Genomic DNA, 15,682 nt, shown 5'->3' with positions numbered 1-15,682 from the left:
TGACAAAATAAATAAATAAATAAAGATGTTTGTGTTAGCTAAGTGAAGAAATGTTCATGAATCCCACTTCCATAACATTGGAAGGACTAATAGGGAGGGCTGCACATGGTTCAAAAATGATTTGATAGAACTTCAGATCTAGTGTCAGCCTCAAAGAATATATACTACTATAAGGATTTAGTAAGGGGGTGCTGCTTTAATAAATAATTAGAAGAACATGTGAAGTCCAAAGCACTTTTTCTAAACATTTGCAAAACACATCGAGTCCTAATATGTAGTCGACCACAATGTATCACAGCTGTTGAATTTGTGGGAACTGTTGCTAGCACCTGCATTCAGGGCTCAGATATCACTTCCTATTTGTACCATATGTTTCACTGTACTTGATCCCTTCTGTTTGGCAAAACTTCGATATGTTTGAATAGCCCTCAGTGTATTTTGCAGCCTCTTTTTCATGTAAAACTGGCTACTTCAATCTCATTTGCTTTTAGAATGTCTCCTGTTCAAGACGGTTGATCTGAGTTGATAGTCTGCAATCTAAAATGAAATTACTCTGAAACTTTTCCATGCATTTGTACTTGATAGTCAACAGAGCCATTTTATGGTTCATCTCATTCAGCCACTAAAACACAGCAACTTAGATTGATGTTACTTGAAGTCTTATTTCAATCTTCTTCAATCTTAAGAGCTGTGGTGGTGCAGTGATTAGAATGCAGTATTGCAGGGGAATTGTGCTCTGTCAACTGCTGGCAGTTTGGCAGTTCAATTCTGACCCACACAAGACTGACTCATCCTTCCATCCTTCTGAGGTCAGTAAAATGAGGATCCAGATTGTTGGGGGCAATATGCTGAGTCTGTACACTGCTTAGAGAGGGTTGTAAAGCACTGTGATGATATAAATGTCATTGCTATTGCTATTCTCCAGTTTAGTGCCAGCTTGTTATGTTGAGTATCAGTGCACATAATCATCTACTCAGCATCTCAGTCCCAACCAGCAACAATAACTGTAAGATCTAAAGCTTTCAGCCATTTTGTTGACAAAATCCAAAATTCTGATAATGTACATTTTGAAAAATATAGTATTTGTGGAGAAATGTCCTTTACTTTTCTCTTATTTTTAAATTGGGAATCAGAAAGGCTTACATTATTTACCTGTTCCAGGAGCTTCTTTTTGGCTGAAGAGCATGGTATCAATGCTTTACATAAGTAAATAACGTCACTTATACAGCATTTTATATTTATAAGGATGCGATGGCTAAGGGGCTAGGACATTGAGCTTGTTGATCGAAAGGTCGGCAGCTCGGTGGTTCGAATCCCTAGTGCTGCCGTGTAACGGGGTGAGTTCCCGTTACTTGTCCCAGCTTCTTCCAACCTAGCAGTTTCGAAAGCATGTAAAAATGCAAGTAGAAAAAATAGGGACCATCTTTGGTGGGAAGGTAACAGTGTTCCGTGAGCCTTTGGCATTGAGTCATGCCGGCCACATGACCATGGAGACGTTTTCAGACAGCGTTGGCTCTTCGGCTTTGAAACGGAGATGAGCACCGCCCCCTAGAATCGGAAACAACTAGCACGTATGTGCAAGGGGAACCTTTACCTTTACCTATACAGTATTTTGAGCTGAGAAGTCTTAATACAGAAAAGGTCTGTGTATTAGAATAGAATCTATTTATTGGCCAAGTGTGATTGGACACACAAGGAATTTGTTTTGGTGCATATGCTCTCAGTGTACATAAAAGAAAAGAAAAAAAAAATACCTTCATCAAAGGTACAACATTTACAACACAAATGATGTTCATAGGTTGCAATTTAACCCTTAGTGATAGCAACAAAAAGTTACAGTCATACAGTCATAAGTGGAAAGAGATTGGTAATGAAAATGATGAGAAGATTAATAGTATGTAGATTTAGTAAATAGTTTGACATTGTTGAGGGAATTATTTGTTTAGCAGAGTGATGGCCTTTGGGAAAAAACTGTTCTTATGTCTAGTTGTTCTGGTGTGCAATGCTCTATAGCGTCGTTTTGATGGTAGGAGTTGAAACAGTTTATGCCCAGGATGTAAATCAGGACACACACAAACTGGACACCAGGGACCTCCTTAAGCTTTCCTGCTTCAGCAAGAATGCCTCTTAAGAAGGATTCCAAAAAAACATTCAATTTCTGAAAAACGTTTTGTACACAATGCATTGTCTGTAGTCAGAAGACCAAATTAGCTCTATTACTAATAAACTCTCTGGTATACACAATTCATTTGTTGATTGCAAATGTATTTAGATTTGTAATAATTACTGAAGAGGTAAATAAACCTGAACATAGAAAACCCAGAGTGGGACTTGGATGCTGTCATTTGTTTCAGCAACTGCCATCTGTTGTATTGCACCATTTGTCATCCAAGCTGTTGTTCCACTGAATCACAGTTTTCCCAGGGCATTTAAATTTAACCAAGAGTTTACTGTTTAGCTGACACCTGTTGGAAAGACTGGGAAAAATAAGTCTAAACCTAAAGCAAATTCTTTTTCCAAATCTTTCTATGACTGTTCAGTATTAATAAATGCTGTTTATACTATAAGAGGAAGTTTATGCCTTAGATTGAGTTTAGATTTTCAATAAACATTGAAAATGTCAAACAAAAAAAAAGTTGAGATGTCAATTTAGAAATAATAAATCCAAGGAAGGTAGGTATCTTTATTTAATATTTCTTAAACTCCTGAGAATATATAAATTACCTTCTGTTGCAAATAGTTGACTACATTTTTTTATACTGTTTCTTTTTTTAAGATCAATACAAACCTTCCAAGAAAAATTGAAAAGCAAAAACATTTTTTTGGAAGGTGTTATAAACCTATCCAATTCCCAGGTTTTAATTCATCCTCATGTGATTACTGAGCATTTTAGGGATAGGTGATGAATATCCTATCAAGTGAAAGTTATAAAGTATACAAGACACTACAGATGATATTTGGTCCATTTAGAATAGTAATAAATGATTCTTCATGGAAGTACACCTGTTTCTGTTGTTGCCATTTTTATGATTAATCTGTTTTGTTTTGCTTGGTTTTGCTCTTGTTTTGTTCACATGGCAACAGTGGAAATCTGACGATACTGAAGTCATAAGGCTAATCATATCAACATGCCACTCAGTCCTTGAAACATCAGTTGCAATCCCCATAATCAGACATAACAAGCAAAGCTAAAGCCACTTTCGAATTAATATACTCAGTATGCTTTTTCTCCCAATAGCTTTTTCTCTTCAAATGTTTGTAGATCAAATATCTTGCTAGATCTTCAAAGGTGTCTCCAAATGAGAACCCTAAAGTAATGAAGGAGAGTTATATTGCTCTGCATTTGAACCGTGAGTCTGCCAGCTTCTACAAGGTCCCAGTTCTTTGTTTCTATTGATTGCACTTGTTCCCAAGCAAGTAACTTTTTGCTGCTTTATTAAAGAATAGGGTTTGTTAATTTGCTGAGCTTCCATTAACACACCACTGCTGTGCAGCACATGTGGTCTATCCATGCTGGGGATTTCAGACTCCTTTAAAATATTTAAAAGAGTTGAGCAGAAATGATAGAAATGCATTGTGTAAGCACTGACTACAGAGGGCTGAAAATGGAAACTTATGCAGTAGCAATTTTTTTGGCTATATGAAATATATTTTGCCTTTTTTTTCTAAAGTACCAAATGGGGAGGATAAGGTTCAGCATGGGTCTATCACAAGTTAGATAATTCTATGTTGAATTTTATCAATGATTTAATTCTGAAACACTGTTATTATCTGATAGAAGAAAATATTTGTAGTCCAGGGTTAAACTGTGGTGTCCTGGATGCTGTCTGAGCTTGGACATTCTTGCAGATGTTTCATTATCCAAAGTAGATAACCTCCTCAAGAAATACTGGAAGTCATGAAGATGTTACCTAGTTTGGTAATAAAATGTCTGCAAGAAAACCACCAAGTTCAAACAACATCAAGGACCCCGCTATCATCATCCCTTACTGTGCAATGTTCTCCTATTTGGTAAAGATTCTAAAGACAATGTATATATGGCAAATAGTTGTGAGAATTGTAATCCAGAATATTTAGAGGGCATCCTATGATGTAAAGAGGAGTGGTGTGGTGGCCTAGAGGTGAAGCTCTCGCCTCACAATCAGGAGGCTGTGAGTTCGATCCTAGGCAGATATTTCTCTCTCTCTGGGTACAATGAGAATATATATGCTGAACAAATTTTCGCATTGGCGTCAGGAAGGGTATCCGGCCAGTAAACACTCTGCTAACTCCATTCAGTTGCCCAGATTCCACCCTGCAAGGGATTATGGGGTCGTTAAAGGATGATGATGATGATGATGATCCAATGATTGTAGAGACTGGATCCAAAAGTCCTTATTGCCAATTCTTTTATTAGAAAAACTGAAAGGCACAAAAAAAAAGGCAAGCTTTTGGTTTCTTCAGAAGTCTTCATCAGGTTCAAGGTAATTGTGCCCTTGGGCTACTTATAGTATATCATGACAAAGAACGTGGATGTTGTTCTATTCAACAAAAGCCACAGATCCTTTGTATCAGTAAACCATATCTGGATTATAAAAATCTGGGCAACCACCAAAAGAAAAGTCTGGTTGCCACCTGTTGATTGTCCAACTTTCTGCTGCCCAACTATGGCAAGATTATTTTCCTAAAGAGAAGGCTCATGATACATTGGCATGAGAGAAAGCATAAATGAACATGACATCTATATCAATATTTCTCAATCTCAGTAATTTTAAGAGGCTGGTTGGAAAATTTTGGGAATTGAAATCCACACATCTTAGTTACTGAGGTTGAGACCACTGGTCTGTATAACTGGAAACATGCAGAGTAATTTTGAATAAAAAGTCAAATTACAAACCTTGTAATTGGAGAGGTTTGGGCTCTCTAATTGTAGAGCTGCTCTCCTCTGGAGATAATGTGTAACTAAAGGTTCCTATTTTCCAAGGGATTTAAAAAGCAATCTTAGCTATGATGCCATGAAAGGCAGTTCTAAAATATATACTGCAAGAACCAAAAAAGTTTGCCATTTTTGCAGTCATATAAATTTATTATCTTCAAATTCTATGATTCTGAGAAAATAAGATTATCTATGTAGACTTTTCACTTTCTGCTTTGTGTTACTAATTATAAATGTGCTTTCCTCCCCCGGTACGTTAAGACAAAGTTTTGATAGCCACAAGATAAACTCTCTTGGGATAGAGAATTCTTCTTTTTGGTGGTTGTATATGAAATTTTAGTGAGCATAGAATGTGGAAAATTAATATTTCAGTAATACAGCCTAGAAGAAAAGTAAACTTATTTCCCTTTTTTGAATGAAGATAGATTTAAGATACAGAAATAAAGTTCCTACAGAAAAAAAAAATCTGCTTTTTCCCCCTTGGATTTTTCCTCCCAAGTTTAAAGAGATATTCCGCTTGTATCTCGTGTGATGAAAGTGTAGAAAATGATTTATGGCTAATCTGATATCTGATGCATTTCAAATATGAAAGTTCTATCCCAGGGCAAAAAAAAAAAAAGATGGAGGGGGAATCCAAAAATAACCTTCCAGTTTGATTTGTTGTGATTTGTTCTCTTCTAAATTACATCTAAGTCAATAGGACTGATAGAACTTATTAAAAAGCAGCATTTGCATTCAGACAGCTGCTCACAAATTTTGTTCCGAGTTACTGGTGATCGCCATCTTGTTTCAAAGATATTAGGAAGTCCATCATATCAGTTACAGAGGCCATTGCTGGAGGAATCAATAAAATCAAGGAGGCAATCACAGCTGTGTGACTGAAACCTTTTTGTATGTGTGTCGACAACATAGACACAAGAGTTAGATTTAGATCTCATGGTCATAACTACCATGACATTTTGACACGCACCCCACACCCCTACGATACCATATATACATCACCATTTGACCTTGCATGTGAAGAATTCATGTTATCCATTTCATGTGCATGTGAAGGCCCTGCATTTAATCCAAATTTCTCCTAATGTTGCCACCAAACTGCAATTTCTATTGTGACAGAGAAAAGTTATTGAACCGATGGAGTTAGAAAATTATTATATTAGCTGTATCAATTTAACATATTTAAATGAAGTTGAATTCTACTTACTTGGAGTGGCTTGCTACATATTTATTATTTAAATTTATTGGCTGCCCAACTCCAATGCACTCTGAGTGGCACGAGAATCAAAAAGGAAAACAAAATCAGCTAAAGATATTAAAATTCCCTAATAAGAAAATCCACAAAACAAAACAGAAGCCTTAAACAAATAGCAAACATCAACCAGGTTTTCAACTCAGGAGAGACGGTCCCATCCTTATTTTTAGGAGGATGTTGTTCCAAAGGGTGGGAGCTGTAATAGAGAAGGCATACTCCCTCGGTCCCACAAGAAGGCAGCGTTTAATGGAGCACACCCAATCTGCTGCAACAAACTGGGTAGGCATAAACTGTATGAGACAAGTGGTCTCTCCGGTATTCAAGTCCAATGCAATACCGGGTTTTATAGGTAACAAGGATCACATTGACTTGTACTCAGAAGCCAACTGGCAGCCGATACAGTTCACATAGCAGTGGTGACAGATGGGCACACTGAGAGATACCCATTATTTCTCATGCATCTGAATTTTCAACCAGTTGTAGCTTCTGGTCTTCAAGAGCACTTTCGTGTAAAGTGCATTGCAATAATCCAATTGACCAGAGCATGAATGACTATCTGAAGCAGGGGTCTCCAACCTTGTCAACTTTAAGACTTGTGGACTTCAACTCCCAGAATTCCTCAGCCAGCAAAGCAAAGCTGGCTGAGGAATTCTGGGAACTGGAGTCCACAAATCTTAAAGTTGCTAAGGTTGGAGACCCCTAATCTGAAGCACCTCTCAATCAAGGAAAGAGTGCAAATGTTCTGAAACTACATATATGTATTAGCCAAATTATAACTTTTATACTACTATTTTATTGCTTTCATTTACTGAAGCAACTTAATTATATAAAATATTGGGAGTCAATTTCCCTCTCAGAAGAGAAACCAAACATTGTTTGCTATGATTAACGTCTTATGAAGAAGTTTTCATATTCTGATCATTTAGACCAGGCCTGTCAAACTGGCGGCTCACAGGCCGGATAATGGCCAGCATAGGCCATACCCACCCTGGCTCTCCAAAGGCAAAAAACATCCCGATACGTCACAATATGGCTCAATACGTCACAATGCTGCCTGCAATGTGATCGGGTTTGACACCCCTGCTATAGTGGGACTACTAGCTGTCTGGGGGCCAAGAGTTTCCTGTTTCTCTATCCGTCCTCATTGGTGAGACATCAAACAAACCTTACAGATCAGGAGATCAGAGCTTCTGCTGCTGGCTTCATTGTAGATTGATTTCTGCTGGTAATTGAGCTTATTCTGAAAGGCGTTCAGAAATTAAACTCTGGATGGGCAGTTTGTATGACAGTATTAATGTTTTCTTTAAGGAACCTGATGACCCTGTAATGATAAAAACTGTTTCCAAGAATATTGATTCATTTTGATTGGTAGCATCAGTTAGGGGCCTATTCACTCACATTTGCTACCAAAGGATCAATCTATTCAACTTGAAATGCATTTAGATTTAATTAGTGCACAGCAAATACTCTTTCAACAAAGTCAAATATTAATAAATGAACTGTAAGGTTATGTTGACATAACACACCTAATTTGGGTACCAAATTAATCCATTAGCTGGCTTTACAAAATATATTGAATAATATATTAATACATGGTTGGAATTGTGCAACAAGCTATCCCACGAGATGTAAACCAAGATTATCATGAATCCAAGTGTCACATTGTTCTAAAAAGCTCGGATGATCTTCCTTCAAAATGTGAACCCAAAGGTAACATGCTTACTGTTTTTTTTTTAATAGCCCGCATACTGGAATGCAAGCATATGACTCAGATGTACCTAAGATTCCTACCGCCTGTATTTCCATTGAAGATGCAGAACTGATGGCCCGATTGTTCTCCCGGGGTACTAAGATAGTTGTAACTCTGAAAATGGGAGCCAAAACATATCCTGATACTGATTCCTTTAACACAGTTGCTGAAATAACAGGCAGTAAATACCCTGAGCAGGTGAGTGACATTTTGTATATTTCATGCTGAGGGTACAAACTGAAAATTTTCTAAGATTTCAAAATCATTGGAATACATGGAGGTCTGATGTTAAAAATTAGAATCACAAAATTGCTTTGCAAAAGCTAATTCCACAGAGTGAACTTTTTCCTTCGGTGTATTCATCCTCAGATCTAGAAGTCAGTGGATCTCTAGACTAAACTAGACCATTTAAAAGAAGAAAAAGAAAATGAAAGCAACATCCAGTTTTGGTTGCCTTGATGTAAAAAAGATGTTTACACTCTAGAAAGTGTACAGAGAAAAGCAACAAAGTTGATTAGGGGACTGGAGGCTAAAACATATAAAGAAAGGTTGCAGGAATTGGGTATGTCTAGTTTAATGAAAAGAGGGAGTAGGGATGATATAATAGTGGTGTTCCAATATTTGAGGGGCTGTCACAAAGAAGGGGGGTCAACTTATTCTCCAAAGCACCAGGACAAAAAGCAATGGATGGAAACTAATCAAGGAAAGAAGCAACCTAGAACTAAGGAGAAATCTCCTGGCAATTAGAACAATTAATCAGTGGAACAACTTGCCTTCAGAAGTTGTGAATACTCCAACACTGGAAGCTTTTAAGAAGAGATTGGACAACTATTTGTCTGAAATGGTGTAGGGTTTCCTGCCTGAACAGGGGTTTGGACTAGAAGACTTCCAAGGTCCCTTCCAACTTTGTTAATCTGTTCTGTTATTTTGCGATATAACACTCTACACATGTTAGCATTTGGAATTTGTCATCAATTACAGTTGGGTTCCAGCTGTATGTTAAGTATCTGAGAGAAAATTAATAAACGTGTGTTTTAACTTTTTATCAAGAAAGGAGTCATATTCAGAGGTGGTATTCAGCAGGTTCTGCCTAGTTCCGGAGAACCGGTAGCGGAAATTTTGAGTAGTTCGGAGAACTGGTAAATACTACCTCTGACTGGCCCCACCCCCATCTATTCTCTGCCTCCTGAGTCCCAGCTGATTGGGAGGAAATGGGGATTTTGCAGTATCCTTCCCCGCCATGCTCACCAAGCCACACCCACCAAGCCACGCCTACAGAACCGGTATTAAAAAAATTTGAATCCCACTACTGGTCATATTTGCCATGTATGCTTATGCATATGTACCAACAAAACTTCAGAAATGATTTTTGTGATTTAGTTTAAAATATGGGACATGTCACATACTCTCTGTCTTGCAAAAATTTCATGCATTTTTGTTTCATTACAGAAACTGGGAAATTAACTACAGTTGCTTTAGAAACTTCCTAAAATTAGCCCAGTTTTTAGCCATTCAAATTTTGCAACAATAGCTAAGCCTATTACACTACTCCTGTCTTTTAATTTTATCTTTAATTTTACCTATCTCGCACTAACTTTGTTACTTTTTAACTACCTGAATATTGAACTTCAGTGAATCTTTTTAAACCCAGGAAGGGGTAGATTTTCCAAATGTCTTTAATAACAAATAAAGCCGCATGATACTGCATGATACTAAACAGTAAGCATTCTCTCAAGAGCCATCTGGTTTTTCCCATTGCTGCTCTACAACATAGCAGTGGTAACATTTTCTTGATCTTATCTAATCTTGGAAGCTAAGCAGAGCTGGGTCTGGCTAGTTTTTGGAGGAGACCCATCCTGAGAATTTAGGAGTTGTAGGTTACAAGTCAATAAATATCCTAGAAGCAGACAGTGGGAAAGCCCTTTTGTTTTATTGCCAAGATTTGTCTGTGAAGTCATTAGAAGAGCTTGTCTTGAAGAATACCATTAACTTAGTCAACACAGTTTCAAAGGTATTAATTGATATGCCAGTTGCTTTGGATTTATCTTCAAAGATTTAGATTGGCAATTATTTTATTCATGAATTTTTAGTTAGGTTTCATGGCTCTAAAAGAGAACTGTTTTGTATTTGTAATCATTTAGTACAGTAAAGACTGCACAAGTTGAATATCGGGCAGGCGTGGGCTGATTCAGCTCTGAGATATAGATCATCAGGGCTGTAAAACTCCTTCCAGAATGAGAAAAGCATTTGGCTTTTAAATGGTGTGTCGCTCCAGAAAATAAGCCATGCCATGCCAATAAGTTGGATGGACCAGAAACAAATTCAGCTTGACTTAATTTAATTAAATGGAGCTAATAATATACTGCATTTAATAATTTTCTCCTTCTGTTGCATTAAAAATTCTAATGCAGGTACTGAGGTGCCAAATACATATTTTGAGGGCTGCACGTGGTCCTGGAAATTGGATTTAGGGCAATTATAATCTGTCTTTCATCCTGAAATCCTCCTAATGAGGTTGTCAGGTCAATAAGAGAAGCAATCTTTGTCTTCAGGTTTTGAATCTACAAATACACAGTACAAAAATATAGAAATATACTACAAAAATATATTGTTATTAAATGTCTTTAATAACTAATAAAGCCACATGATGCTGCATGATACTAAACAGTAAGTACTCTCTCAAGAACCATCTGGTTCTACAACATAGCCATGTCTTAATGTGCCTGATCTTATCTAATCTTGGAAGCTAAGCAGAGCTGGGCCTGGCTAGTTCTTGGAGGAGACCCATTCTGAGAATCTAGGAGTTGTAGGTTACAAGTCGACATTATAAAGAAAGGGAAATAACAGTAGATTCCAGAAAGGATTTTAACCTTTCCCTCGAGCGAACTAAAAGAGTGAGATGGCCAGTTTCAGGAGAAATTAAAACTGGTGGAATTAGCTTCATAAGAAGGTTGATAGTGGCATTCTCCCTTTCACTCCCTCAATCATAGAATTTTAATTAACCATAATCATCACTGGTGAGAGAGAAGCAAAATCTGATGCAGAAAAAGTGACACTGTTCAATGCCTTCACACAATATACTAAGCTATGCTTTGCATAAACATGGCTCATTGAATAAACCAACATTAGCATGGATTGGGAGCAGCAGAAAGATTTCAATCTGAAAAGATCGCTGCAACCTCAGAATTAAAATCTTGGACTCCCAATATGTGTTTTCTCTTTGTTTCTGAACTGGCACTGGTTTAATGCAATGCAAATGATGAGAATTATTCTGGTGGTAATGATTTCCTATATGTTGCATGATGTTTTTATTATTTCAACTTTTCTTTTTCTTTTTTCCCCTGTCCTACTTTTCCCTTCCTTTATAATTTTTCCTTATTAAAAGAATTGTATAACGTGTATAAATACCACAGTTAATTGAATATTACTAAAGGCAGCTTTAGTTGGAACAGCTTATATCCTGCAACGATATCTTTAACCTTATAAAACAACTTCCTCTCCCAGATCCTTGGAAGGACTCGATAAGTGGATAAAAATGCCAAATCATCTGCCTGACTTGGTGGCCATATTTTATTGAATGCATATGCCGCCTGACTCCCAGCAACTCAGGGTGGGTTATAAATTGTTGAAAACATTTTAAAAGCACCATACAAGAAAAAAACAACAAAGAAACAAAGATGGAAGAGAAAACAAAACTGAGAATAAGAGAAAAGAAGAAAAGGGATATCAATTGTCTTTGCCAAAGGCTTGAATACAAACTCACATTTTCAAGATTCCCCTTCACCCCACCACTGAAATCTCAGTTGGGTGACAAGCATTATTTGAATCTTGAGGGGAACCTACAGTTAGCAGGGATAAAGCCATAAATCATAGTTTAGAAACCACAGCATATGATTTCACATTACATTAAACTAAAACCAAACAGATCATGATATGGCTTAGTGTAAATCAAATGTCTCTCTTGTTTTTTTTTACTACCATGTTTCTCAATGTGTTTTACAAACTGTCTTTGGATGCTAGGATTAGATTTCTAGCTGTTCAGGGTCATTAGTCTTCTTTCCCCCATCACTGAAGGCAGAGCAGGACAGTAGCCTGGTGGGGGGGGGGAATCCATGATTAGAAAATAGAGAAAGGTCCAATATTTTATATATCGTATTGCCAAAAATCCATAATTAGAGTTACCACCCCAACAAAAATTTCAGGATCTAGATTTATTTAGGGTAAGGGCATGTAATAACTTGGATCTTTTAAAGCTTGATTTCATAAACAGAGTCCAAGTTGTATTGAGAAAAAGTACACATATCATAAAAGTGGTGGAATGTGTAGCAGTGCAAGAAGATTGGTGTCTTGTTCTCATAGAGATCCAGACTGTCTAGACTTCTGCTTCTCGTAAAGGAGGACAGTTCTCACTCAGACTATTTGCTAGCATTCCTGCTTCAGGCAGGAACAGATCAAAACACTGAAACTATTTAGAGCGTGGCTTTCAAGTTCAGGACTGTGATTTAAAATCTCCTTGAAATGTAAGTTCCGTGTATATTTTCACTCCCTTATTTGTTTTTGTTTTTTTAAATGAAACATTTTAGCAGTATTTCAGCCACTTCGGAGATGACATCATTCCCATTTAAAACTTATGCAGCCAAAAGGCACTGCTCCATGTAATGAACTCAGCAGAAAAACCTCATCCCATTTCGTTACCCTTTTTCTGTTGCCATATATATGATTTAGGTTGTTGAAAGGCTGTTGTTATAAATATTAAAAATGGCAAGAATGTATACATGGTAGCTTTGGGGTTTTCTAAAAACCAAGCCACGGTTTAGTCAGGAGTTCCTAGATCCTCTTTCCCTGGGATTGCTGGATTCAGCTAGGAAGCCCTGAGTCACATCTGGAGCCCCATTTGTACTAGATCAGCAATGGCTTTTGAACTTTTTGTAAAATATAGGGGCTCTGGGAAAGAGAGGGGGAAGGAGGGAGAAGAAGAGGGAGAGGGAGAGGGAGAGAGAGATATATATTGCTACCATTTTTTTTTCTTATTTTGACCAGTAGTCCCTTGATTCAGGGTAGAATTGAGGCAACTAGATGGAGCTTTGCACTTATTGGCCGGATGCCCTTCCTGATGCCTACATGGAGTTCACAGCAGATATTTTTTCTTTGCACCCTAAGAGAGAAACGTCTGCTGCTAGCATGTCTTCATCACTAGGTGAAGTTATAAACTGCCAGCACAGTGACCCAAACCAATTTGCTGTGGAATTCGCCATTCTCGTAACATGATACAATTTCATCAGTAAAACTGATATGCTTTAAATTTTATCTGACTATAATTCACAGCCTTGTATGTGAAGACAAACCACTTTGTGTGGTTATTTATGTCATGTTTTAACTTTAAAGCAGGGAAACTTTATCAAAATATTTTCCATTGTGAAAGTCAACATGATTGGCTATATGTGTGACATTCCCATTTAAGAAATTGGGCATGAGATTACTAAATTCTCACAAGAATCCAGATGATTATTTTAATATTTTGGAAGAAAGCTTGCAAGTGATAGATTGTGAGAGACTGCAAAAAGAATGGAAGGGACAGTAGATATCAGTACTCAAGAGACAGAAGTGCATCCATGGATAATTGATTTCATAAATGTATCTCAGCCCAGGTGGCAGAAACATGGGAAGAAACATTTCAAACAGTTCAAATTGAACTGCATTTTCGAACTTGGCAACTTTAAGGTGGGTAAACTTCAACTCCCAGAATCTATCTTAAAGTCATCAAGTTTGAAAAACACTGAAATAGACTTACCTTAATAAGTGGGGAATTCATCTTACGGTTTTCAAGACTCTGTATTTTTTCCCAGACTTGCATTAGAGGTACATCATTTTTGCTTCACATTTTTGCTTCAAAGTGCTTCCTATTGTACAACTGGAGGGGCTGCTAATAATGCTTTTAAGCACTAGATTGACAATCTCCAATACATACAGACATACTATCAGTGTTCCAGAAAAACCCAACTCCAATTAAAAACTCCAAGACAGGCATTTTCTCAAAGTTCCATTTATTAGAGTAGGTACACTGGCACATCTGGGAAAACCTGAATCTGAGAGTTCAGGGTTTTCCCTCAGTAAAACAAACCTCCCAAATCCACCCCCTGCACCCATCAGTCCATCACATTGTCCAATCAGCATCACTCCAACCACTCCTGCTCCAGATGCAGGACTGTCATGACCTTGACCGAAAAGTAGAATGCTATTTTGTCTAACTACATTCTCTCTACTAAATCTCCCCTCCTACTTTCCCACACATAAGAAGGTAGCAGCGTGGAAGCTTTCAGTGCTAATATGACTTCCAAAGTTGATGCATACATTCCAATCAACACAACACAACACAACATCCTGGGTTTTAAGCTAACTTCAGTTAGAATAACTACCACTAGCTAACTAGAATTAGAGTGAACTCCAGTTCCAAGAATCAAACATAGAAAAACATTTGCTCTATTGTCTAAAGACATATACATTCACACTTCAACTATTATAATTGAAGATTATTCATTAATTATAAATTCATCTAAGGCTATATGTCTGTAAGTCTACTTGGATATTTTATTTATGTTTATTTTATTAGTACTATTACTATTTGCTAACATATCAGCTAGGGAATTTATAACATTAATAATATTAAGTTTGTAAAAACCAACAGTGTAAAACCAAGATAATAGGCTCAGTTGTTGAAAACAAATTGATAAAAGATAATTTGTGACATACAAAAGCCTGCATTTTTCATGTGGGCTGGCATTGATGTTGCTACTGAGACATTTTCTGAATCATTCTTCCATGACAGAGAATGGGCAGGATGACACAGAAAAGATACTCCCTAAGGCATTGCAGAACCCAGCCATTTAAGGCATTATAGGACTTGAATCATGTCTGGGAAAACAATTGAGAATCAGTTGAACTATCTGCAGTAACTGTCTATGGAGATTCTCAGTCGTTTGTCCCAAAGGTGCTTTTTCAAAAGGCAGCTGGATTTTCTTTGTTTTGCTTGAAGACATTTTGCTTCTCATCCAAGAAGTTTCTTCAGTATCTGCCATAACATGCACTAACCATGAGCAGAAGAGAACAAATAAATTAACATATTTGATATTCCATTTTGGACCATCTAGAAACTCTTCAAAGATTATGTATGTAGACTATGTATTAAATAAACATACAGGAATATATTGAGAGCTTGAGTTCGAAATATTTGAAATTAGAGAAGTGTGGAACAAATGAACCTTTGTATGTTTATCCTATGATTTTGAGAGTTTATACCTTCATGCCAAACACAATCAAGTCATTTATTGAGGATGCCTGCTACTTTATATGTAGTGGAACTCTTTCACAGAATAGCCAAACAGAACAAAAGCAGGTAGTATTTCAGATATTGCTCAGCTGCAGTTCCAGAATCCCCAAATAAAATGGCCAGAAATGTGGGACAAAGCAAGATCTGGGCAGACACAGATTTCCCAGATTAGTTTGCCAGATTCTATAAACTTTTGGAAATATAATCCTTGTCGGTAGGGAGGCAGAGAACTTCCCAGCTGGTTCCCTATTTAGCTTTAAAAAAAATAGTGATAAATATATTTCCTTCCCAGTCATATTGTTGCCTGAATATATTTTAATCTTAAGAAATTTAGGAAATGATGTGAACTATAAAGTTGCTAAAATGTGGTACACCAAGTTCATTTCTAAGATTTGACCCGCAGTTTTGGACTTAGAAGGTAGAAGCAGATTTCTT

At 37.0% G+C, this 15,682-nt stretch overlaps 1 protein-coding gene across 3 annotated transcripts in view; it reads left to right on the top strand.

The window, feature by feature from the left end:
- CPQ (carboxypeptidase Q) overlaps window positions 1-15,682 on the top strand; it is a 215,428-nt gene that overhangs the window by 50,316 nt on the left and 149,430 nt on the right. For all 3 annotated transcript variants that reach the window (XM_058179166.1, XM_058179164.1, XM_058179165.1), the window contains exon 4: window positions 7,911-8,118. In XM_058179166.1, the coding sequence (XP_058035149.1) occupies window positions 7,911-8,118 (208 nt within the window). The remainder of the gene's footprint in view (window positions 1-7,910; window positions 8,119-15,682) is intronic.

The sequence above is a fragment of the Ahaetulla prasina genome, chromosome 3 (genome assembly GCF_028640845.1).
Source record: "Ahaetulla prasina isolate Xishuangbanna chromosome 3, ASM2864084v1, whole genome shotgun sequence".
NCBI lineage: Eukaryota > Metazoa > Chordata > Lepidosauria > Squamata > Colubridae > Ahaetulla > Ahaetulla prasina.
The sequence above is the reverse complement of the archived record's forward strand: the minus strand, read 5'-3'. Positions and strand labels throughout refer to the sequence as shown.